The 22,902-nt window shown below is 40.9% G+C and overlaps 1 protein-coding gene and 1 long non-coding RNA gene across 2 annotated transcripts; one reads left to right on the plus strand and one right to left on the minus strand.

The window, feature by feature from the left end:
• The first annotated feature begins 1,885 nt into the window (after positions 1–1,885).
• On the plus strand, positions 1,886–4,605 carry LOC120436475. Its single transcript, XR_005610472.1, has 3 exons — positions 1,886–2,229; positions 3,898–4,047; positions 4,289–4,605. It is a non-coding gene; the product is annotated as an uncharacterized LOC120436475 (long non-coding RNA).
• A 315-nt stretch (positions 4,606–4,920) lies between these two features.
• Positions 4,921–16,559, minus strand: desmb (desmin b). Its single transcript, XM_031735526.2, has 9 exons — positions 15,924–16,559; positions 12,583–12,643; positions 11,776–11,871; positions 9,694–9,855; positions 9,460–9,585; positions 9,150–9,370; positions 8,942–8,985; positions 8,526–8,611; positions 4,921–6,231 (listed from the first exon to the last, which is right to left on the minus strand). Exons 1-9 carry the CDS (start codon positions 16,496–16,498, stop codon positions 6,190–6,192), a joined length of 1,413 nt encoding a protein of 470 aa, XP_031591386.1. The 5' UTR covers positions 16,499–16,559; the 3' UTR covers positions 4,921–6,189.
• Between the last annotated feature and the right edge of the window lie 6,343 nt (positions 16,560–22,902).

Raw genomic sequence — 22,902 nt, forward strand, 5'->3', positions numbered from 1 at the left:
CTTGGAGTGTCCATCCTAAGTGGGTTTTGACTGCTGCAGGAGATCCAGATGGTCCATGTCTAACTGGTGCAGTAGGTGTGATGAGGTGGGTATGATCAGAGCCTATGAGCAGTAGTGGAGCTGCTCTGTTAACAGCTGGTAATGGGATACCTTGAAGATGTTTGTATTTCCTTTGGAGAGAGAATATGGGGTAGGTGTGTTCTGAAAGTGCTAAGTGACTTGTAGCGAAGGCATTATTAATAGTGTAAGTTTTCTCTGGATGTGCGGTGGGAGAGATCTTGAAACTTGCAGAAGAACCTTGAATGGCTTCAACTTCTTGATGCACAGTTCTGAATGATAAGTTCTCAGTTTTCCCAGTTAGGTGGAGATGCTGAGCTGCTGATGTCAGAAGGATGGTACGTTGGGAGCCATCGTCAAGTATTGCATATGTTTCAAGGGTTCTTTTGCCATTACGCAGGAGCACTTTCACAACTTTTAATAGTACAGTAGGACAGTCACTTGGTCTATCAAAGTACAATGTCCTCACTACAGGATTAACTTCAGTTCTAGGTCTCTGATTCCCTCACACAGGATCTATAGATGTCGTCCCATGCAGGTAGCACAGTCTTTTCTCAGATCACACTTTGCAGCCTGATTAGTCCTAGCACAACGCCAACACCGTTTGTTTCCTTTAATCCAGTTTATTTTCTCATCCTTTGTCTTCTGAATAAACTCAGGACACTTACTTATGTGGTGTTCAGGTGAGCAGCAATATGCACATGTTGCCTTAGTTGTTATGATGGGTTGTGCTGCCTGTACAGGATCATCAGATGTATTTGCACCATGTAATATTGTTGTGAGAGGAGATATGTACTTACAGGCAGGCCGTGGCTGATTGAAGGATGAAACAGGACTGTCCTTTCTTGGTTGACACTTGCAATCCATTTTTCAACCAGGATGAGAACAAAGGTAAGTTATAGGTCATTTCTTTTTGTTCCCTGTAAATGTGCCATTTGAAGCGACTAGAATGCTCTGCAGGCAACTTTTCAAGTAGGCGATCAACACGGGAGCCACAATGTAGTTCTGTCCGTCCTTGATCACCCATGGTGCTAAGCAAACCAACTAGAGCTTGTACACGAAGAGCGAAGTTATCAAGACCTTCTCTACTAAGGTCTGGAAATGAAGGACCTTCAAGCTTATATACATGTGTTCTAGTGCTACAGGAGTGACCCGAGCTAGCAGTAACAGGTACCAAAGGTTTCTGTTCATGTAAGCCATTGGATGTAGCTGGTTGCTGCTCTAGAGAAGGGCGATGCTTGTGGTCAGATATGCAAATGAGAGGTTGAACGGGGTCTTCAGCTAGAGGAACAGCAGGTTGAACACATGAGATCTGGTGGGGATCCTGCAGTGATAAGGCCAGGAAATCAAAAGGAGTCTCATCTTGTGTAGCGAGGACTGGTCTAGGCAAACCACTTGAAGGGACTGCAGCATCTAATATTGTTGAATTAGGTAAAGGAGGGCTGGCAGCCGGAACTATACCAGACTGACTGCTAATCTGTGGGGGCTGAAAGGGTGATTGACAGGTTGCTGTATCAATCACTGAGAACTGCTCATGTTGCTGATGTGTTTGAGGACTGGCTCGTAAACTGCATACAGAGGATTTGATCCCATCAGATGAGACAGTGCGAATTGAAGATCTGGAGGAGCTGCGAGAATCGGAAGGAGATGAATGAATCATAAATTGCCTAATCTCCCTCATCATTGTCAGGAGTTCCCTCATGACCTCATCTTGGTTAGTGGGTAAAGGCACAGGACATGTCTGTGAATTGCTTTCTCCTCCTTGGTCAGGATCCTGCAGCCCATGTATGTCTGTGTCAATGTGCTGGCATTCGGTTTGACTCTCTGTATCACATCTAACACTTCTACTTCCAGGGTACTGGACGTCATACTGCTGCAGGTGGGCAGGAGGTCGACTATCATGACTGGAACGTCTCAAACCTTCAGTTAATGGCTGCTGTGAATCCATGATGCTAACACTGCTCCGGCTCGAAGGACCATGTTATGAAGGACAGAAGGCTCAGAGTTTAAGTCATCATCATCATGGGCTCATCCGATTAGAATGAGAATAAGCAGTGATCAATCATTCACAGGGTTCTCCTTTTATTCTCAGAATCAATAAGGAAAGACACAAATGGACTGCTAATGTTCCGCTGCCGCCCCATGTGGGAGTAAAGAAAGAGTGAGCTGTAGGTGAGTGCAGTCCTTATATAACGGGTGACAGGTGAGTGCAATTAAGGGTAAGCACCACACCCAATCAAAGGTGAGGAAAAGAAACAAGGTGCATCTGGTGAAGTGAGTGTGCTGAAAGGTGAGCCTTTACAACAGCCACCGTTTTCACTAAGCTTGATATTCGTAACGCCTACCATTTGGTCTGTTTAGGAAAGGGAATGAGTGCAAGCCTGCATTTAAAACTCCTTTTGGCACCTATTTAAGTCGGCTCAACGAGGCAATAGGTACACCCTGGACAGGTCATCAGTCTGTCACAGTCTTTGGACTGTGAGAGGAAGCTGGAATAGCCAGAAAGAACCCACGCAACGATGATGAGAATGTTCAAACTTCACTATGTGCAATATCCATCTCTTCTGGCTATAATCCACCTTCTTGGGGGTAATGAGGCTTTCCCAAGTCAGGGGAGGAATATAATCTTTTCAGCGTGCCCCTGGTCTGCCAATTTGACATTTCCAAACCCCCTCAATTGGATCCTTTTAATGTGGAGGAATAGATCCACGTTTGGATAACTTTTTCTCATTAATAAATGAAATCATCATTTAAAAACTGCATTTTGTATTTATGTCAGTATTTTTGTCTATTTTGTAGTTTTTGTTTGTTATGATCTGAAACATGTAAGTGTGACAAATATGTAAGAAAAAAATCATGAAAAGGACAAATACAGTGCTGTAGGTTAGAATGTAGATCAACCTGTAAATAGGCAGCCTCCCTTTCATTGTTGGGCCTGTTGTGACTGTCCAGCATCCTTCCACACATTCTGAACAAAATCGCTACCAGGTGGTGACCAGTTGACAGCACAGCCCATCTCTTCACCTGGTACTTAAACTCACCACCACAGTCTGAATCTTTCAGTTTCTAACCTGTTGGTACGACTCACTTCAACTAGTTTTCTTTTACACCTAATGTACTTGTGTGGCCGTCATTATAGCAATGGGGCTGAGTGTCCTGTGATGTAATTAGCATGTGACACTAACGCTACAACAAAGGTGAACATCAAGGCGACGATATACCTGCTAGTCTGTGGGTTTTTGTCAGACTCATGGAAAACAGGGTTATTTTTTGTACTCATTGCCCTCATTGCCAGGTTTCAGAAATGGCGGTTTTGATTTTCATGAACTCATGAGACACTGTCATGATTGATTGCATGATGCCGTTGATCGGTTGCATACAGTCTGTTGACGTCACGTTCTTGGATTGCCGTGGATCAGTTGGAACCCGGGCAGAGTAGGTACTAAAAAAGTACCTGGTACCAGGTACTATGACCTGATGGAAACTGAAAGTGTGGCGAGCCGTGGTGAGCCTACTGAGTAGATACTAATAGAAAAGGGTCTTAATGCTCCCACAGTTTTCCAAGCCCTCATCAATAACATTTTAAAACACTGTTTGAACCTTTTCGTTTTTGTGTATCCGGATGACATATTGATCTTAGAAGTCCTAGAACGAGCAGAAGATCACTGTCCGCAGCGTGCTACAGTGGCTTCTGGAGACCCGACTGTACGTTAAAGCCGAAAAATGTGAATGTCCTTGGTTAAACCAACTTCTACCAACACTTCATTCTCAACCACAGTTAGGAGCAGCACCACTTTACTCGCCTTACCTACACAAAAGTTCCTTTTATCTGGTCCACAGAAGCCAAGGCCACGTTGAAGCAGCTGAAACAACTATTCACCGTTGCACCCATTTTGGTTCATCCTGACACAAAGAAATAGTTTACTGTCTAGGTAGACACATCTGATTCTGGGATGGGGGCAGTTCTCATCCAGTGTTCTGGCCTACATGGTAAGCTGCAGCCTTGTGGCTTTTTTCCACTGCTTAACTCATTTTGAACACAATTATGATGTGCAAGACCACAAATTACTGGCAGTAAAGCTAGCCTTGGAGGACTGGCAGCCAGACACCCATTTATAATCTCGACAGATCATTATAATCTGACGTACTTAAGAATCGTTAAAAGACTCAATGTTCAGCATGCTCAATGGTCTTTGTTTTTTGGTTGTTTCAGCTTTTCTATATCTCCCAGTTTCCAGAAACATAAAATGTTGCCAGTCCCCGCCAGTTCTCCACCAATGCTGAACAATGGGAACCAGGAAACATCTTACCACCCTAATGCAAAAGGGGCTCCTTGAACTGGGACCTAGAATAAACCAGCCACCAAGCCCTTCGAGACGATCCGGAGCTCGGTGGGCCAGTACCAGGTACTGAGACAGAGTCTAAGTGAGTCTGTCATAAGCATTCAGCTGTTAAACTCAAATTGCCCCCATCTATGCACATCCACCCTACATTCCATGTTTCCCAGATTCCCATGTTTCAAATCAGCAACAGTAATAAATATAGATTCTTATAGGCAATTTTATTCCTTGATTTTTCTTTTTTTGTTTGTTGATTTTTTTTTTTAGTTTTACAAACATTCTGTTGTTTTATAAGCATTCATATATAAATCAGGACTCCTAGTTGTACTTGTGGACTTTAAACTAGAGGCAGATGCGGGACTTCCATGTCCCGCATCTGCCTCATCAGGGACTCATTCTGGACTATAAAGTAGATTAAGCCTATATTTGAATTCTGTTTTTGTATTTATTCTTTACTTTCTCTCAGACCATTAAACACCATCAGGGCTACGGCTGAAATGACAAAAACTCCAACTGTCTGATGCAAATTTGAACATCCATTTAATGGGATACTCAATTATAATGATGTAATGAAAAAGTAATATTAATAAGTCTGTTAACTATTGGCATTTTTACTGGCCTACACAGTCCATACATATTCATTGTTGGATGCTTTTGAAGTTGCAGGACTTGTGAAAACTTGCCATATTTCAGCATGGTGTGCAGCTTATAGAAGCCAAAGATTTCAGCCAATTCAGCTCCACTCAGATGACTAAAGATAATAAAGTACACCATTTTATGCTTCAAGGTCATAGGTCAAAGGTCATACATCAGCGTGTTGTTATGAAAGCAGGCTGACATCCTCACGTTGTTATAAAAACATCATAAATCATCAAATGGGTAGTATAGCCCTTGCCCTTTGGGGAGAATTGTGCTCCACTGTTTATTCTTTACTTGCTTTCAGCCTATTAAGCATCACCAGGGCTACACACATCCAATAACCATTGTCTATTAAGCACATTCACAGACTGCTTTGTAATCCTACACATACAGTAAAGTTCAGTTCTTATTTCCTCCATTTCCACCTTTCAGTAAACACCAGATCAAGGTCAGAAACTCAAAGAGCAGAAAGCTTAAAATAATTCAATGTGACAGTTTTCTTGAGAAAACTAAATTTGCAATCATATAATCTGAAACTGAAAAAAAGATAAAATATGAGTATCAGTGAAAAAAAATAGTTTCCTTAAAAATGTAATCAAAACTATACTCATGAGGAGGGAGTTCAACATTCACTTTCTACTTTTTGTTTTTCAGTTTCAGCTCTGATTTGGCTCCATGGGTCAGAATCTGTTATTTATTGGGCATCTGAAGTGATTTTACCCTTCAGAGCTGAATGTGTTGCAAAATTCTCCATCTGACCAACTCAGTTTGCTGCAGACCACAACTGATAGACGACTACTTAATATTCTACTTAATATTCTTTTTGCTCATTTATTAGAGATTATAAAGTCTTAAACGGTCAGGAAACACAGAAATTTCCTGATTAAATTGAGATTTTTCCTTTTTTCAGTTTTTGCATGTTAATCTACATTTAACCAAAGATAAATAAACCCTGATGAATTTCTGCTTTAAATACACATATCTCAGTAACTTGCAAACAAACACAGGGTAGGCCGTAAAGACGAGTGTGTAAAGTCTTATTTCTTAGTTTTATTTCTTTTGCTTGTTTCTTTATTGTTTTCATGTGTCCGTCTCAGGCAGGGACACATGAGTGCTTTTTGTTTCTTCTTCTCTTCTCATGTCCTGCAGGTTGTTACATGATGTCTTGCTGGTGCTGCGTGGACTCGCTGACGACCTGAAGGAGAAAAACATGAGACAGAAACATAAAAGCCTTATCAGATGACTTCTCTGTCTGGATGAATGTGAGATATCTGCAAATGAGTGAACACTGTCCCAAATCCATACAAACTACAACAGTAGAGACAGAAAGATTACAGTCAGAGAGTCCAGGTGAACACAGAACAGATTAAGAAACACCAGCAGTCACTTCAACAGTTAATTACTTACATTAAAGCAATCTTTATTTGTATGTAAAGTTTCTAAAATATTAGGTGTAAATAAGGTAATGGACTGTTTTCTGTCTAAATATGGGACAATTGCATTTGCATTTGCTGGTGTGGCAAGAGTGTTTTCTGCAGCTCTGCTTCAGAGGAGTGGTGTGGCAGTGGGCAGTGCCAAAAGGCTGGCAGAGTAGCTGGGACTGATTGGTATGATCAGTCCTGCTATTTCAGTTGCCAACTGATAACGGAGAGGGGAAGGCTGTGCTAGAAACAAGTCGGCTGAAAAGCTGCACAGAGCAATTTGGAAAAGTTGCAACTAATACTTACCCAGCTCTTTAACAGTGTGTTTGTGTTGGTCCGTCGTGTCACAGTGGTTTCAAAACCCAGATGCGGTAGGACAGATGTGCAACCAGTACAGCCAGTGGAAGTGCTGACAGCAATGCTGGCAGAGATGGCCATCATGCACCAAGAACAGGCGACTATGCATCAAGATCAGCTCCAGTGGCTACGAAATCAGGCCGAGCGCCAGATGAGACTGTTGGAGCACCTAGTCTCAGTCTGGCGTCCCCCTGGCATCTCTGTTGTTCCCCCCGGTGGTGACACTCCACCAGATGGGGGAGGGAGATAACCCTCAGGAGTTCCAGGACCACTGCAGAGGTGGCCCGTAGAGAAATGGGTGCTGCGGCTACTGTGTCTGCTATCAGGGGAAACCAAGGCAGTGCCACTCAGCCTGCCTGCGGTTGCAAAGGTCTGTTTCAAGGACATCCACCAGGTGATTATGGACTGCCTGGCTCTTGTACCCGAGGAGTACTGTCATCTTTTCCAGGAGAGCAAAATGGGGCCAGAGAATCGACCCTTTGCATATGCCATGCAGCTGAGAGCTACAGCCTGGCCACACAGTCATGTCAAGCAAACCTCGACATGGCTGTATGACTGGCCAAAAACCACCTGGCAGTGCAGCCAGCAAACAGCCAGTTGTGGGAAATTGGCCGGTCCCAGCCCCAAGGAGGAGGCTCCTCAGCTCCGCTATACCTTTGCTGGTTATGGAGTAGCCACCACAACAGCCGGTCTCTAACACTCCCTCTGCTGTGGGAGAGGTTCCAGCAACTAAGCTGCCCCCAACTCACAGGGAGCCGTGCAAACGCTGAGGCAGGTATGTTGGAGGTGTGGGTGGCCAGGACACTGACATTAGGAGTGCCCACTGACGGAGGTGGGGTAGCTGTTCCGTGTTGCTGGCCCTCCAACACCTTCCCCAGGTCCGAGAGGGACATGCAGTGTCAAGGTGCCAGTGGATATACACCAGGCTCTGGTGGACTCAGGCTATAGGGTGAGTCTGGGCTGCACGCAGACCCTGGTCCTACAAACCCTGGTACGGCATGGGGCATTGTTGGAGGCAGAGTGGGTGGAAGTTAGATGTGTGCATGAGGACATACACAAATATCCCATAGTGCTGCTCCAAATTAAATACAAGGGCAAAACACATGGTGTAAAGGCTACAGTTAGCTTGCACCTGAGGCATCCCTTAATTCTGGGTACAGATTTGCTGGTGTTCAATAACCTGTTGGGGCAATGTGTGGGGATGCAATCATGACCTTTAGCAAGGGGGATGTTTGTGCTGTGCTTAGCGGAGACCTTTAGTTTATTCAACTCTGACTCTAGGGAGGAGGAGGCCATTGATTAAAGATAGGCTTTATAGAGCGAGTCATAACACTGGCACCTCCAGGCCCTGTTTCAGATCATCTCCCGAGTCGGCATCCCGAAAGAGATACTGACCGCCGGTTCGTGACCAGCTTTGTGGAACTGACCAGCCATTTAACTAATCTCACTCAAAAGGGTGCCCCAGATCTGGTCCAGTGGACAGAGCAGTGCCAGGCAGCATTTGTGCAGTTGAATAAAGCTCTACCGGTCTTGATAAGATAAAATGTGATTTATAGAACTTAAATACATTTTTTCATGAATTTCTTGAATGAGGTGCTGGGGTGGATCACATCAAAAGAAAAGCAAACAAACAAAAGAAAAAAATCCTTACGAAGGGAACTTAAAAACTTACAAGGCTAATGAATGCAGTTTTATATCTTAGCAGTTTTACCTCTCCATCGCGGGTCTCGATGGTCTTGATGAGGACAGTTTTCTTTGAATGCATCTCAGAGGAGCGCTGCTGCTCAGGGCTGGTCTCTGATTAACAAAGGTCAGAATACATTTAATTTTTATTTAATATGTAAAATCTGTTATGTTATTTTGAAAAATCACTGAAAACTTTATGTTGATGCCTCTTGGACCTATGAAGTTAGGAAGGCTAAAAAAAAATTTCTTAATTAAGTAAAATTTTAATCTTACACAGTTTTAATGTGGTAAAAAAGTAAAATATTATTGAAATGTATAACAAAAACAGTAAATCAGGCTCCATCTGAACAGACTGGATTCAAACAGAGTAAGGCCTGTGTCCTGGTTAAAGGAAGCCTGCCCCCTGGTGGTATGTTCAGGTAACTGCAGCTGTGTGTGCACCTCGGAAACTCAGCGTGGAGTAGGTTTGCACAGGCAAGGCAATCCTGCAACGGGAGAAGGGAAAGTGTAGAAAATTTCATTTAAAATATTATTTTATGTTTATCTGGATAAAATATTGACATTCTGTGGCAGTTTTTCTTTTCCGAAGCTTTATTGTAAAGGCAGCACATTAAAACAAAACAATTTTGGCCTGGTTGGATAAAATTACCTGCTCTCCTCTCCTTCCAGCAGCTTCCTGTAGGTGGCGATCTCCACGTCCAGCGCCATCTTGACATTGAGTAGATCCTGGTACTCACGGAGGTGGCGTGCCATCTCGTCCTTCATGTTGGCGATCTCCGCCTCCAGCCGGGCAATGTTGTCCTGGTAGGTGCCGGCCTCTCGTCCATGACGGTCCTCCATGTCCCGCATCTGCCTCATCAGGGACTCATTCTGGATTAATCAGAGAGGAGTCTGAAATCAAACCGAGCTCAGAGAAGATTACGTTTAAATAAAAACCGAAGAAGGTTTATGAGACCTACGGTGCCTTTGAGGGAGTCAATCTCACAGGTGTAGGCCTGGATCTGGTGTCTGAACTCCATGGTCTCCTGACGGGCCTGCTTCAGAGCCTCGTTGTTCTTACTCACCGCCTGGTTCAGATCTGACACCTGCAGGGTCAAAGGTTAAATAGATTTCACAATTTATTTTAAATCCCCAACTCTTGAATGTCAGAATTGATCTCTAAGTGTCGTTAATACAGACAACACCCCTCTGACCTTGGACTTGTACCACTCCTCAGCCTCTGCGATGTTCTTGGCGGCGATGCCCTCATACTGAGCCCTGATGTCTCGTAGTGCTGCTGTCAGGTCCGGCTTGGACATGTCCATCTGGATCTGGACTTGAGTCTCCTGCATCTGGGCCTGCAGCTCACGGATCTCCTGTGGGAGGAGCAGAAATGTAAGGTTGACTGGCCCGTTATAGAACTGAGATTTGTCTATGCAGACTGGATTCGCTCTGTGAGCACGTCACACGGGGACCAACTAGTTGCTACCATCACAACCATGAAACCACTGGTTGTGTAACATGAAAGTCCTAGTAATGACCTTCTAACATCCTAAAAATAAACTGTAATTATGATCTGAGGCAACTCTTCGTTCTACTAAGTGAACTGAACTGCAACAATAAATACATTTTGTTGGTGCAGTAGTTAGAAATGATGCCTGGTTTCCAGTCTGGGGTCTTTGTGCATGGAGTTTGTTTGTTCTCCCTGTGTCTGTGTGGGTTCTAGATGTGAGTGTAAATGGTTGTCTCTCTGTGTTAGCTCTATGACAAATTAGTCATCTGTGCTAGGTGTACCAGTGCCCTGGCCGTATGACAGCTGGGATAGGCCTTAAACATCACCAGTTAAATTGAGGAAAATGAATGGATGGCTATCCAGTTATAGAGCATAACAAACTTTACGTAGTTTTAAACATCACTATCTCTCCTTGTTGTTTAGGACACAAACCCAGTCTGGCTTAATACAGAAAACATCCATTGAAGTCTAACTGTAGTAACCACGATTAAATTACATTCAACTAAAATCACCAACTTTACCAAACATTAGCAAAAGAGCTTTTGGTGTCTGGACATGAACTTCAGTCTCTGGTCTGGAAGGCCAGAACTTTATACACCCACCATCCACCCCAACTTCCTCCTGCAGTTCATAAATATGATTAATGAGGACCTGATGCGTCACAGTAAGCATTGGCAGTGAACGACCAGAAAAGTCGGCATCTCCCAGATGCCAAAATGATAAATGAAGCTATAGAATGTGCAGATGGTGAACTATTAGCAATGCTATAAAATAAATTACCAATATAAAACAAAACACAAGGAACAAACGTCTGAGTAAGTGAGCACAGAGCTTCAAACCTACTAAGTATTACAACATGAAGGAGAAAAACAACAGAAACAAGACTAATAATAACGAGGATAAAAAGAATAAAAGAACAACAATAATAACTAGAACAAGAATGAGAGGAAGAAAAATAATTACCACAAGAAAACCAGGAAGAACAAGGAAAAGAACAGTAATAAAAACAAGTGGTACAAGGAGACAATAAGAGTATGAAATTAAAGAATCCAAGTTAAAGACGCTTCAAGAAGTTATTACAATTTTCTTCCTCTTTCTTTATGCAGTGTTGCAACTAAGTAAAAAAAAGATTCAGCGTCATCAGATCTTCTGAGGCTTTATTCCTCCCTTTATCTAAAAAGTGACTTAATTTTAGTCCAAACTGTTTATAACACTTTAATCCACTCTGAGTAACCCTAGGCCATCTCAAACACGCTAGTTTTTGGCATCATGTAGTAATCGCTCCAGGCTGGAGACAGAGCGAAGCACATGCTGATCAGAGATGACGATTTGTCCACTGGTTGGTACACAGAGTAATTTTAGCCTTACATCTGCTGTGAGAGATTTCAGAGCTCTGCTGCCACACTGCCCGGGCCTGCTGCCAACAATGCAAATTCTGTGTGTGTTTGAAAGTGAAAACTCCCCAAACCCCCTCGTTTGTCATCTCGCACACACACAGACAGATGTTCTAACAGATGTTAAGACAGACCGAGAGCATCGTCACATAGCTCAACACACAATCTTAATCCTGTGAAGCTTGTTTGTGCCTCACTGACAGATTTATTTTAAAGCAACAATTTGTGACACCTTTCCTCCCTAAAGTCCTCTATAATCTACTTATTACTAAATGAAGAACCTTTGATGATGGCAGCAGTGTAATAAAACATTTATGAATGCGTTTTAAATCCTGATGACGGAGCTGGAATCAGCGACTGGTAAAGATGGAAGAGGGCGAAGAACAAACCTCTTCATGGATCTTCTTCAAGAAAGCGATTTCCTCCTGCAGTGTCTCGATGCGTCTCTCCAGGTCCAGACGGGCCAGAGTGGCAGCGTCCACATCCTGCAACATTAAAAATGTTCATTTTATGTAAAAATGAGATAATCATGGAATAATTATCGACATATTTTCCATATTTTTTTATCATATAATGATAAAAAAATACACATATTACAATCTCCCATTAAGTTTGCCACACCCGCAGGCTAATTATTGTGAAAAATGGGTGGCAAACATATGGCCCATGGGCCAAAATGCAGACCAACTAATCCAGTCCACTTGATGGCTTTAAAAATGTTAGAAATACAAAGAAAGAGGGTATAATTTTTTTAACTTTTCATTGTATTTTCCCTTTTAAAATGTTCTAACCCAGATTTATAGCCTTCTTACTGATGTAAACATCATCCATAGTCTGCCATAGTACAGCAAAAAGTAAGAGAAAAAAACAGAAGATATATTTCATTTATCACACATTTTGTTGTTTATAGTTATTTTTGTATGTTTGTTTTCATTCTTTTCTTCTTCTTCTATCATCTTCTGCATTCTTCTTCTCTCTTCTAGTATCCTCCTCCCCCTGCGTGTCCTCCTGCACTACATCCATGACTCTTCACTGTGGACTTGTCTTTTCCTCCTGCCTGGCAGCTCTGTCTTCAGCATCCTTTGTCCAATAACAAATATCCACTATCCCTCTTCTCCATGTCTGAACCATCTCAGCCTTACCCCTCTAACACTGTATTTATTGGGGAAAGTACAGGAAATGAGAGTGGGACATACCGCTCTGAAAGCAGCCAGGTTGTTTTCTGCTTCTTCTTTTTGAAGAATCTCTTCCTGGAGTCTGCAGGACAGTGAGACACAAAGCATGGTTTCAGACAGAGAGCCATTAATGAGCAGCTGGATTAATGATTGGTTTGAACACACTGTAGAAGCTGCTGTCCACACAGCAGGGAGTTTTGCAGAAAGACGTTAAAGCTGAATTAGGCTAATAAGTTCAAAGATGCATAATTTCATAGCCTGTCTATAAAAGATGGATGTTGCGAGCGTGCTCTCACCCATTAGTTAGTGATGAAAGTGCGTTCTTTAACTTGAACTCATTCACTTTTTATACCCTGTAAAGGTCACTGATCGGTTAAAGACCTTGTGGAATAGATTTTCTAAAGCCTGAGGAGGTTAGGAGGCTTGTTTGATCTTTGACTCTTAAAAATACAAAATGCTTAAAGGTTATCATGGCAACTTTTTTTGTCCAGTAAAGTCAAAACACGCACTGCCTACCACATTTAATTATTTAAGGTGTCAGAAAAGCACCTTTAAGTCTCAACCTCAAGGAAAGAAATGAACTTTTGCTTGTTAAAAACGTAAACCGCAGACAGAGAAAGGACAGATCCTTCAGATATGTGTGAGCTTGTTCCTCTCCTTTTATAGAAGAGAGCCATGTAAACACAGTGCGTGATTAGCACTAACTTTGGTCAGGCTCAAGTAGTAACACACACACTGACACACACATGACTATTAATCACATCAAGTCAGTCACCAATGCTTTTTGGAGTCAGAGAAAAATGATGCTCAGCTCTGAGATTATCAGCAGTTTATGTCACATTTCAGAATGGACTGATTGAAGAATTTTATGCTCGGGAGCACTTCATCATTATGTCAGGCCTAAAGTTAAATCATGGCACACACGTATATTTATCGATGCAGACTGTTTTGAGCTTTGCAAAAAGCCTCTATAATCATCATATTTGCTTTGGAGTTTTCAGGGGACCACACTTCTCTCATTTCTCATATCACGACTACAAGATCTGAATATCTGCTTTGATGTGTGCAGGTGTAAAATGAATAGCAAGATTTTTCATGCTGTAAATAACAATGCAGTAATAATATTAATAAATAATACTATTAAAGAGCTACTTTATCTTTCATTAAATTAATAAATTAAATTTTCTTTTCCAGTTATTAATAACACAGCTTTTTTATTCAAATAATACAGTTGTATCTAATTTAACACCAGACAATGGTTAGTTGTTGCCACTATAAGGTAACTGTCCTAATACAGAAATTAAGGTACATATTTAAACTTATCTTATTAAACACACAGTAATTAATCCTGCTCATAAGTTCAATATTTGTTGATATATTAGAAAATGTTTTTTATATTCCAAAAATATTCCAGATAAATCTAATCATAATAAAGAAGAAAGTAATAAAGGATGCTTAATTTGGAAATTATTAAAAACTACTGTAAACTACTTAGCTTAGCCTACGAGTTCAATGGTATTCAATCAGACACATTAATCAACCTAGCTCATCAGTTTAATATTTTTTAATATTTTAGGAAGTTAATCTATTATATTAAATAAACCCCCCCCCCAAAAAAGTAACAAGAAGTTTAGCTGGTTGTTAATGAGAGCTGCTTAAACCTATTAGACTAGTCGAGGGGGCAGGGGTAGCTCAGTAGGTAAAGTGTTGGCCCCATGATCGGAAGGTCAGGGGTTTAGAATCCACTGAACAGCTACCCTGAGATACCCCTGAGCAAGGTACCGCCCTACACACTGCTCCCCGGTGCGCCTGCTTAGTGGCTGCCCACTGCTTCACTAAGTGAATGGGTCAAATGCAGAGAGAGTAATTTCCCCACAGGGATCAATAAAGTATACATTTTTATTATTATTACTAGCAGTTAAGCTCAACATTAAATTTCTTTAAGTGAATACTAATTTATTAACCTAGGTCATTATTTCTATATTAGTTTAAAAAAATTAGTTATATTACACAAAATATTGAATCTAATCATAAGAGAGAATTACTATCTACATAATATTTATATACATAGTAATTATTGCTGTTTAGCCTAGTTAGCCTAGCCAAGTAAAGTAGCAGTAACTACCAAATAACTTGCTTATGAAAATCACATGACTTAATGTTATTAAGCTATGCATTTAATTAGATAAAGATTGATTAATTATGTGGTCACTAATCTTGCTCATTAGTTCAAATGAGGGAAAAACTCATTTGGCAGCTTGTTTCTAGGTAACTTGCACCCTACACCATTTGAGAGTCCATTGTTATAGTCAGATAGCTCTTTAGTTCTTGTGTCAAGGTTAGTAAAAATAAAATTTCACTGATATTCCTATGTTTTGTATAACCCTTTTTTACTACAGCATAAACATGTTGTTAGCAGGATTACATAGATTATTTATACTTTTTAGATGACCTAATAGAATACTTTGGTTTATTTTTGCTGATTGTAATATTTTTAGCATCATTATTATTGTTAAGCTTCAGTCAAATATCTGTTTTACTTTGATTTATCTGTTTATACGCCCCTCTACATTCTAAATACCCCCTGTAAGACATTCATCCTCATGACTCACCTGTAATCTTCTTCCTGTGATGATGTATAAATGATCCTGGTATATTTTGATTTAAACAGCTTTGCATTTATACAAAATATATTTAAAATATATTTAAAGCATTAAGGAAATATCTTGAAAATAGCAAACGTATAATCAAGTAATCTGTTGTAAAGAGCACAATCTGTGAAACCAATAAGATGCACAGAGGAACCAGGGTTTAAAAATACTTCCTGTAACTACAACGAACAGCAGATCATCTCCCACACGGCTGGTTAAATCTAGCACACACAAGCCTCTGTATCACCTCATTCCTCCGTTCATTATTCCACTCCACACACTTCTTTTTATTTTGCGTCACACTTTTTCACTACTGCTTGTTGAGCGGTTGGCAAACATTCACAGAAAAGTGCAATAAAATGCAAAAACCTGCAGAGTTTTTGTCACATTTTAGTTCCAGATACACAACAGTTGGTAAATGCTCCAGGTTGTTGCTTAAATTATGGTAAAATCAATATTTCTGTAACTGTTCAGTGTATGGGACAAGTAACATTGTGTACTTTGAACTTTTTAAGAAATATTTTCAGCTTACTTATTTTAAAATTATTTTTAAAATTGTTTATTTGTTCTAAGAGTCACTATAAGATCTATAAAGGTTTTTACTTTAAAATTAAGTAAAGCTCTTTTTTTGTCATACTATATTAAGTTCATGTCAGAATAAACAAGAATAAACAAGCTAGTAAAACGCATGACACTTCTTGCTCCTCCCACCTGATTTTGAGTTTATCCAGGTCATCGAGCAGGTTGTCCCGCTCCACCTCTATGCGTGACCTCTGATTGGTCAGGATCTCCACCTGCCTCCTAAGCTCGCTCATCTCCTCCTCGTACAGGTCGGCAATGCGCGTGGGCTCACGGCCTCGCAGGCGCTCCACCTCCACCACCAGCGCCTGGTTCTGCTGCTCCAAGAAGCGGACCTTCTCGATGTAGCTGGCAAAACGATCGTTCAGGTGCTGCAGCTCGGCCTTCTCATTGGTCCGTGTGGTGAGAAACTCCTGGTTGAGGGCATCCGCCAGGCTAAAGTCCAGCGTCTCACCCATGCCGGCATAAGAGCGCCCAACGGATGCCCGGGAGGTCGTCGCCGGCCTGCCATAGTAGCTTGAGGAGACCCGGTAAGCTGGTGTGGCACTGGTACGGGTCACCTCATAGACCCTGGAGGAGACATGACCCCCGCCACTGCCGCTGTGGCCCAGCAGGGATCGGTTGAGTGACGGTGAGGCGTAGGTGCCATGACCGAAGGTGCGGCGGTACGATGAGGCGGTCTGACCGGAGGAGCTGTAGGAGGCCATGTTGGAGGACACAGAGAGGCTGGCGAGAGCTGCAGCAGAGAGGATCACTGAAGAAGAACCTGCAGCCCTCATCTATTTGTAGTTACCTCCTCCCTCCATTTTTACCCCCTCCTTCCTGGGAACTGCCTTCCCTCTCCCTCTCCCTCTGTCTCTGTCTTTCTCCTTTAGCCCTTCTCGTTACATTCCTTTTCTTTCTTCTCTCCTTTCCTGCCTTAATATCTTCTCCAGCTAACCTTTTCCCCTTGCCTTCTCTCCTTTCTCCCTCAGCCCTTTCTCTTCACTTTCTTCTTCTTTTGCAAGCGTTCATATTCTATTCACCACCAATTTTTTGCCTTAAGACAGGATAACAGAAGAAAATTAGGCAAAATGTGGAATGAAAAAGGCAAAACAACTATAATTATGATCAAAGGAAGGAACAGAGATGCTTAACACACTCCATTTGTTGTCACTAAGTGCTTTGAGGCAACTGTGGTTGTGATTTGGCACTATGTAAATTAAGTAAAATTAAATTAAACTGAATTAAAAACAACCAAGCTGTTACTTGAGTTGCTGACTTAAGGCTGTCATCTTTTTCCAATTTGTTTATAACATATTCATATTTTATATTGGCTTTGAGTGGTCATGTGAGTATTCATCAGTATTTAAAGCAAATGATTACAAAACAACATGTTTAACGAGCGGAAGCCCTACAGTGGCCTTAAAACATATGAATTTTAAAGCGACAAATTCAGCGTAGTGTGAGGTTGGGGTGGGTGGATAGGTCAACAAAATACTGGACATAAACAAAATAGACCTGTTTCATTTTTTTAAACCAGTCTACCAACAATGTGTAGTATTTCCATATCTAAGTGTAAGAAAAGGGTCTGCAATCAGTACAGACATCCATGTGTTTGGCACATCTGTAATAGTTAAAACAAGAAGAAGAAGTCATGCAGCAGGCTATGGCAGCTTGTTTCTCCCACTGAAAAAAAGCTTTTTGCCATTTGAAAGTCAAAAATTCGGGTTGCAAAATTCTTAGTTAAGTTTAGGGTAAAATCAGGATTAATTCAATGACCCTCCTGGGTACACTTGATCAATAGATATTAGTTTGTAGTGGCTGGTGGATGTAACTTTTAGACTTCCCAATTATTTGTCACTCAACTGAGAGAAAGGCACTTTTTAAGTTAAACTAGGCTGACGTAGCTCTTGGTTAGGTTTAGGTAAGATTACTGGGTTACGTGTCCATATTCCCTTGTTGCCAGATCCTGCAGGTGCAGTTGTAACAGCAGTCTGGCGAGGACGGAGTGGCTAGGAGACCCCGAGACAGCTAACATACAGGTCACTACATGTAGGGTTTGTGTTAGTCTGAGACTTACTAACTCAAAATTGTGAGAAATAGTTTGAAATTGACCCAAAATTTAAAACTTCAAGTTTTTAAAGTTAATTAGTTTTACTTTGGAGCCAGCTTCCATATCGGGACCTGCTGCTGAGTGGGGGCAGTAATGTTTATATTTTCCCAATACATGTGTTGCATCTGACATTTATAAGTCATTTCCAAACAAAATAGAGGCACAATCAAGAGCAAAATTGTCCAGATTGCCTTGATTCCCGTTGAATGATCAATGTGGCTGTTCTCCCAGGTGTTACAATAAAGTTTATTCACCAAGCATCATTAAAAAGAGGATTTATAAGGTTTAGCTTAGTTAGAACTTAGCTGGAAGCTAGGTAGCTAGCTGATTTCCATCCATAGATGATAAAACATGTTCTGAAAAAAGAAATACAGCAGTGCTATAACTTTGGTGTAAGTAAAGACAGAAAACTAAATAGAAGTAATATTTGGTGGGTAGTGAATTTGGACTAACATATAATGGTGTGCTAGCCAAAGAGCTATGGTTACGCTAATGTAAACACATTAGCTCAAGGAAGATGGAAGATGAGGGTTGAGCTATTCTTAATAAAAGTTCATGTTGACAGTTCTTGATGGGCAGAGACAAACACTATCACAATATTGCTGAATGAGACTTTGAAAACAGTCCTAACTTCAGTCAAGAGAAAATCCGAGACGATTCATCCACCACACGCAGTCTGCACTTCCTTCTTAATATGGTGGGGTACACTGATTAGGTCACACCTGCCAAATTAGAGAAGGCAAACCTCAAAACTTTTTGCATGCAGAACGTGGGGTAAAATAATTTTCAGGCTCTCCGTATCTTGTTCCCCATGACTCTTTTTATGGTTGTTTGAGTCTTTTTGTAGTAGTTCTGCATGCTTTTGAGGTTATTTTTAATCTTTTCGTGAGGATTTAGGATGATATTTTGGGGTATTTATTTCCTACATTTGCCCAGCAATGTTTTATTTTCAATATGGACAACAATGTAGGCTATACCTACAGTTTGTGCCTACACCAATCCTTGCAGATCCATGAAAACTAGAACTGATCCTTTACAAAAAGGATAAACTTCCAAGGAAGACCTGCCGAGGTTCATGAGAACATCGTCTTTCCCTGCCGCTGTGATCTCATGTCATAACAATGCGAGGATGCAAGGCCATTTTCAAGACTTAGCCTCGTCCTCACATGGTGAGGTGGCCCAGGTTGTTAATGACAGCATCCGAGGGGGAAGAGCTCTCACTAACCTGCCTTAAAAAGGAAAACTATCCCATCCCGAGAGCCTGAGACACAGAGTGCAGCAGTACATACCAGAGCAAAGAAATACTACATTCACAAACAATATGTGCCATTAATGCTGATAACATTACATGTGAGTGTGAAGGGGATTTAAAGGGAGGTTTCCCTCTGCCAGCATTTAAACTGGCAGACCTGGAGCCGTGTCAGACTTTAAAGGAATTACTAACACAAAAACATACGGAGCCAGACATTCATACAACAGTGCTACTGTAGTATGAACCTTTGATCTGTCCAACAATTTAATTTCATCTACTTTAGATAAGAGTTTATAAATTGCTGTTTTATATGTCTGGCTTTTGTTTTTATGTGATATATTCAGTTGTATTTATAGTGAACTCTGACTGGTTGTCTCCCTCTTTATGACAATGGTAGAAGGTGTGAACAGTAAGCAAAACAATGGAAATAAGTCTGCATTTCCACCCTAAGTACTTTAAGCTTTGGGTTCCAGGAGCTTTTTTTCAAGAAACTAAAAGGTTTCTTCAACATTAATCAGTCATGACTTTCTTAAATCCCGCGGTAATAAAGGCCACACAGACGAGTCTCTCACAGACACTTTGACTCAGACAGGTTTTAATAATGAGATTAAAAAGGCAGCAGTTCATTCAGGTGTTTCTGCTGAAGGGCCCTGCAGGGCTTACTGTGACACCTCATTAATGGGATTATGTACAACTGCACTAATCTCTCAGTGAAAACTCACACCTCATCAATGTTTAAAAAGGTTTCTGTGGACTGATCCTAAGCTGGATAACACTAAATCTAAAGCCTAAACAAAAAGGTAGAATATTTAGCTTTGTGGTGATGAAATGCTGACATTTTTAAAAATAGTTTTTAGATGTAGTTGCAAAGCAGACATTACAAGTGTGAAATGTGATGCTGGTTTAATCCACTCAAGCTTCTTTTGCTGTCTTCGTAAGAAGAGAGTTTAACATGAGTATTTGGGTTATCTGACAAAGGATTCTTTTTCTTTTTAACAGAAATCTTATTTATTGATACCTGTCTGTTTTCTGTGTCATTGTAGGATTTCCCTGTGTTCCCTGGTGTGTCTTTGTGTAATTTAGTCTCAAAATGTCAAATTCATGTCGGCAGGTGCAAAATAAAATCAAGATTATCACATCTGGTCCTTGGTCATCGACCCAATGTCTTGAGCTTATGGACTTTTCTAGTTTCAGTTCCATTTGTCTGTTTGTCTGTCTGTTTGTTAGCAGTCAAGTGTCCACAGTTTTTAAGGTATCAGCTCGAGCTGATTTCATTTTGGGGATAATCAGCTCGAGGTCATCTTCAAACTTCACACCAATACACTATTCCTTGGGGGACACGAATGCCGAGGTTGGCTAAGCGTTTGACCTTGACCTTCATTGCTAGCGCCCAAGGTCAAAGTAAACCATATCAAGGAAAATATGATATGAAAGGGCATGAAGAGAGCTGTTCAATACATGTTTTATATTTTCAATCCGACGCTCTACAACATGACAATGACACTGTAACAGGCTAACGTCAGCATGTTATAATAAGAACATCATAAAACATCAGTTTTAGTATAACCCTTGCCCTTCAGGTGGAGGTGCGCACTCTGGGTGTTCTTGTTTTAGATATTTTCTGGTTATTCTTTCTGTTTGTTGCGTCATGTTTTGCTTTTCCTTCGATCCTGGTTATAGTTTTGGTTTGTTGTTCTTTTTGTATTTTACTGTTTAGTTTAGTAGTTTTTTCAGGAATGTCATTTCCTCCCCTGTCACCAAACATTTATGCAGAAGTCTAATAACCATATGAACTTTGATTAGGAAAAGTTCTGTCATCCCATCATGTTTTTGTCAGATAATTAAGCTAATCAGACGTGAATGTAGAAACAGTTAACACATTCATTTCTGACCAGGTTAACAGGAAGAAACACATTTCTCAGATTTGTTTTTATTAATCATTTTAATGATTATTCTTGTAGACTTCTATTATTACGTCTATTGTGGCTGTATGAAATGAATCAAATTCATAGTCTTTTGTAGACTCAGCTAGCACAAGTTACCACCAGCTTTTGGAAAAAAACAGATTTTTTTACATTTATATTTTTAAGTTTTCTTTCAAGTCTGTAAATAAATCAATTTAGATTAGTCAGTCCACTGAATTGCCATGAAAATAGACTTAATCCTCATCCTTCCACCTGACTGTTGAGCTCGTGTAGCTGAATGTTGGGTCTGTTATGGCCAACACCACCCTCCATGCTCTGGTGTGGACGGTGCAGATGCTAACAGACCTAACAAACCTATCTACAAGGTCAGTAAGGTTGTGGAAATGGAGCTTGACTCCTTAATGAAGGTGTAAGAAACACTGATAAGCCTTCAAACTGTCTCAATGAGGCGCTGGACAGTTTAGAAAAAGTCTTTACACCATGATGCACTACAGCAAATCTTTCCTACCTGTGGTTATCAAACCACACAACACCACCTGGATGTGCTACATCTTGTTTATATAGTTCATGGCATTGCTCACCTTTGGAGTATTTATTTTAATATACTGCACCTTGACCTGCACCTAGAAATGTATCCCTCTGGTAGGTCATTAGTGTCCTCTCCAAGAGCAAAACTGGAAACTAAAGGCAATGAGGCCTTTAATTTATTCAGGTCCATTAGCACGTCTAGTTATTATCATTATTGTTATTAAGTGATTGCAATTATGGCCTGATGCTCATACCAAGAAATTATTCTAACAACAAATCCTCCAAATGAAAAGTCACAGCAGTTTTTGATTCTCCATGCAGGCATTCCTGATTGATGAGAGCAGTGCATTTCTAGTAGGGAACTGGAGTTAAGTGCTCATGTTGTATGTTGATAGGATTAGAAAATGTCATGGTTTGAACTGGAACAAACTCGTTTTTACTATGTTAAACAACTCAGTTTTCTGTGTTTCTGTCATGGTCCGAAGTCTGGTGACTCCATGTTTATGTTTTGTGTTTATTAATTTTTTAGAGTTTTCTGTTTTTTTTGTTATTTTTCTTCCAGTGTTTAGGTATTCTCTGTGCTCCCCTTGTGTTCGTGTCATTTTACTTTGACGGTCCCTTGTCTCATGTCTGTGTCTCTAGCCTTGACGCCCTTTAGTCTCGTCAAGTGTGATCAGTCCCAGCTGTGCTCTCCTCCTGTGTCCCATTCCCTTCTCATCCCTCAGTGTATTTTAGCCCTGTGTTTCTCTCTGTCAGTGTTGTATTGTCCCCTCATGCTGTGTGGGTTTCTCCTGTTGTGCTCCCTGAACTCGCCAGCCCTGGTTTCCCCGTTTTTTGTTATTAGTTTCTAGGTTTTGGTTTGGTGTTGTAAGTGTAAGTTGTTCCACTGCAATAAAGCAGCCTCATTCAGTTCATCCCTGTGTTTTGAGTTCTGCATTTGGGTCCTTCCTCCTGCCTGCCACAGCCGTTTCATGACAGTTTCAAGTGCATCTTTTCATCCATCCAACCATTCAGGCACTTAAGCGGTGGAAAGACTTCAGTGACGTTACTGCTGTTTGGGGTTTTCTAAGTTTTCTTTTAACTTTGTTTTTTGTTGCATGTTTGTTTGATTTGTTTATTGTCTGTCAGCAGGATTGCACAAAAAATGACTTGATCAAACCTTGGAGGAACTTTGGCAAAAGAAGAATCTGTCTAAGAATCAACTATCTAACTATCTAAGAACCAGTAGTTATTCTATTTTCTACCACTTATCCAGTCCAGTCTGAAGGTAACTACTCTACATATATTTCACAACCACTCTGTCACTCTGGC

The sequence above is a fragment of the Oreochromis aureus genome, linkage group 23 (genome assembly GCF_013358895.1).
Source record: "Oreochromis aureus strain Israel breed Guangdong linkage group 23, ZZ_aureus, whole genome shotgun sequence".
NCBI lineage: Eukaryota > Metazoa > Chordata > Actinopteri > Cichliformes > Cichlidae > Oreochromis > Oreochromis aureus.

Bases quoted from the DNA above. Each gene is read 5' to 3' on its own strand.
- desmb (XM_031735526.2), bottom strand. From the start codon at position 16,498: ATGGCCTCCTACAGCTCCTCCGGTCAGACCGCCTCATCGTACCGCCGC. The intron at 12,644-15,923 runs GTGGGAGGAGCA...ACTGTCCTGCAG, and splicing joins CTGGATAAACTCAAAATCAG to ACTCCAGGAAGAGATTCTTC. The intron at 6,232-8,525 runs GTAAAACTGCTA...TTTCTCCTTCAG, and splicing joins TCGAGACCCGCGATGGAGAG to GTCGTCAGCGAGTCCACGCA.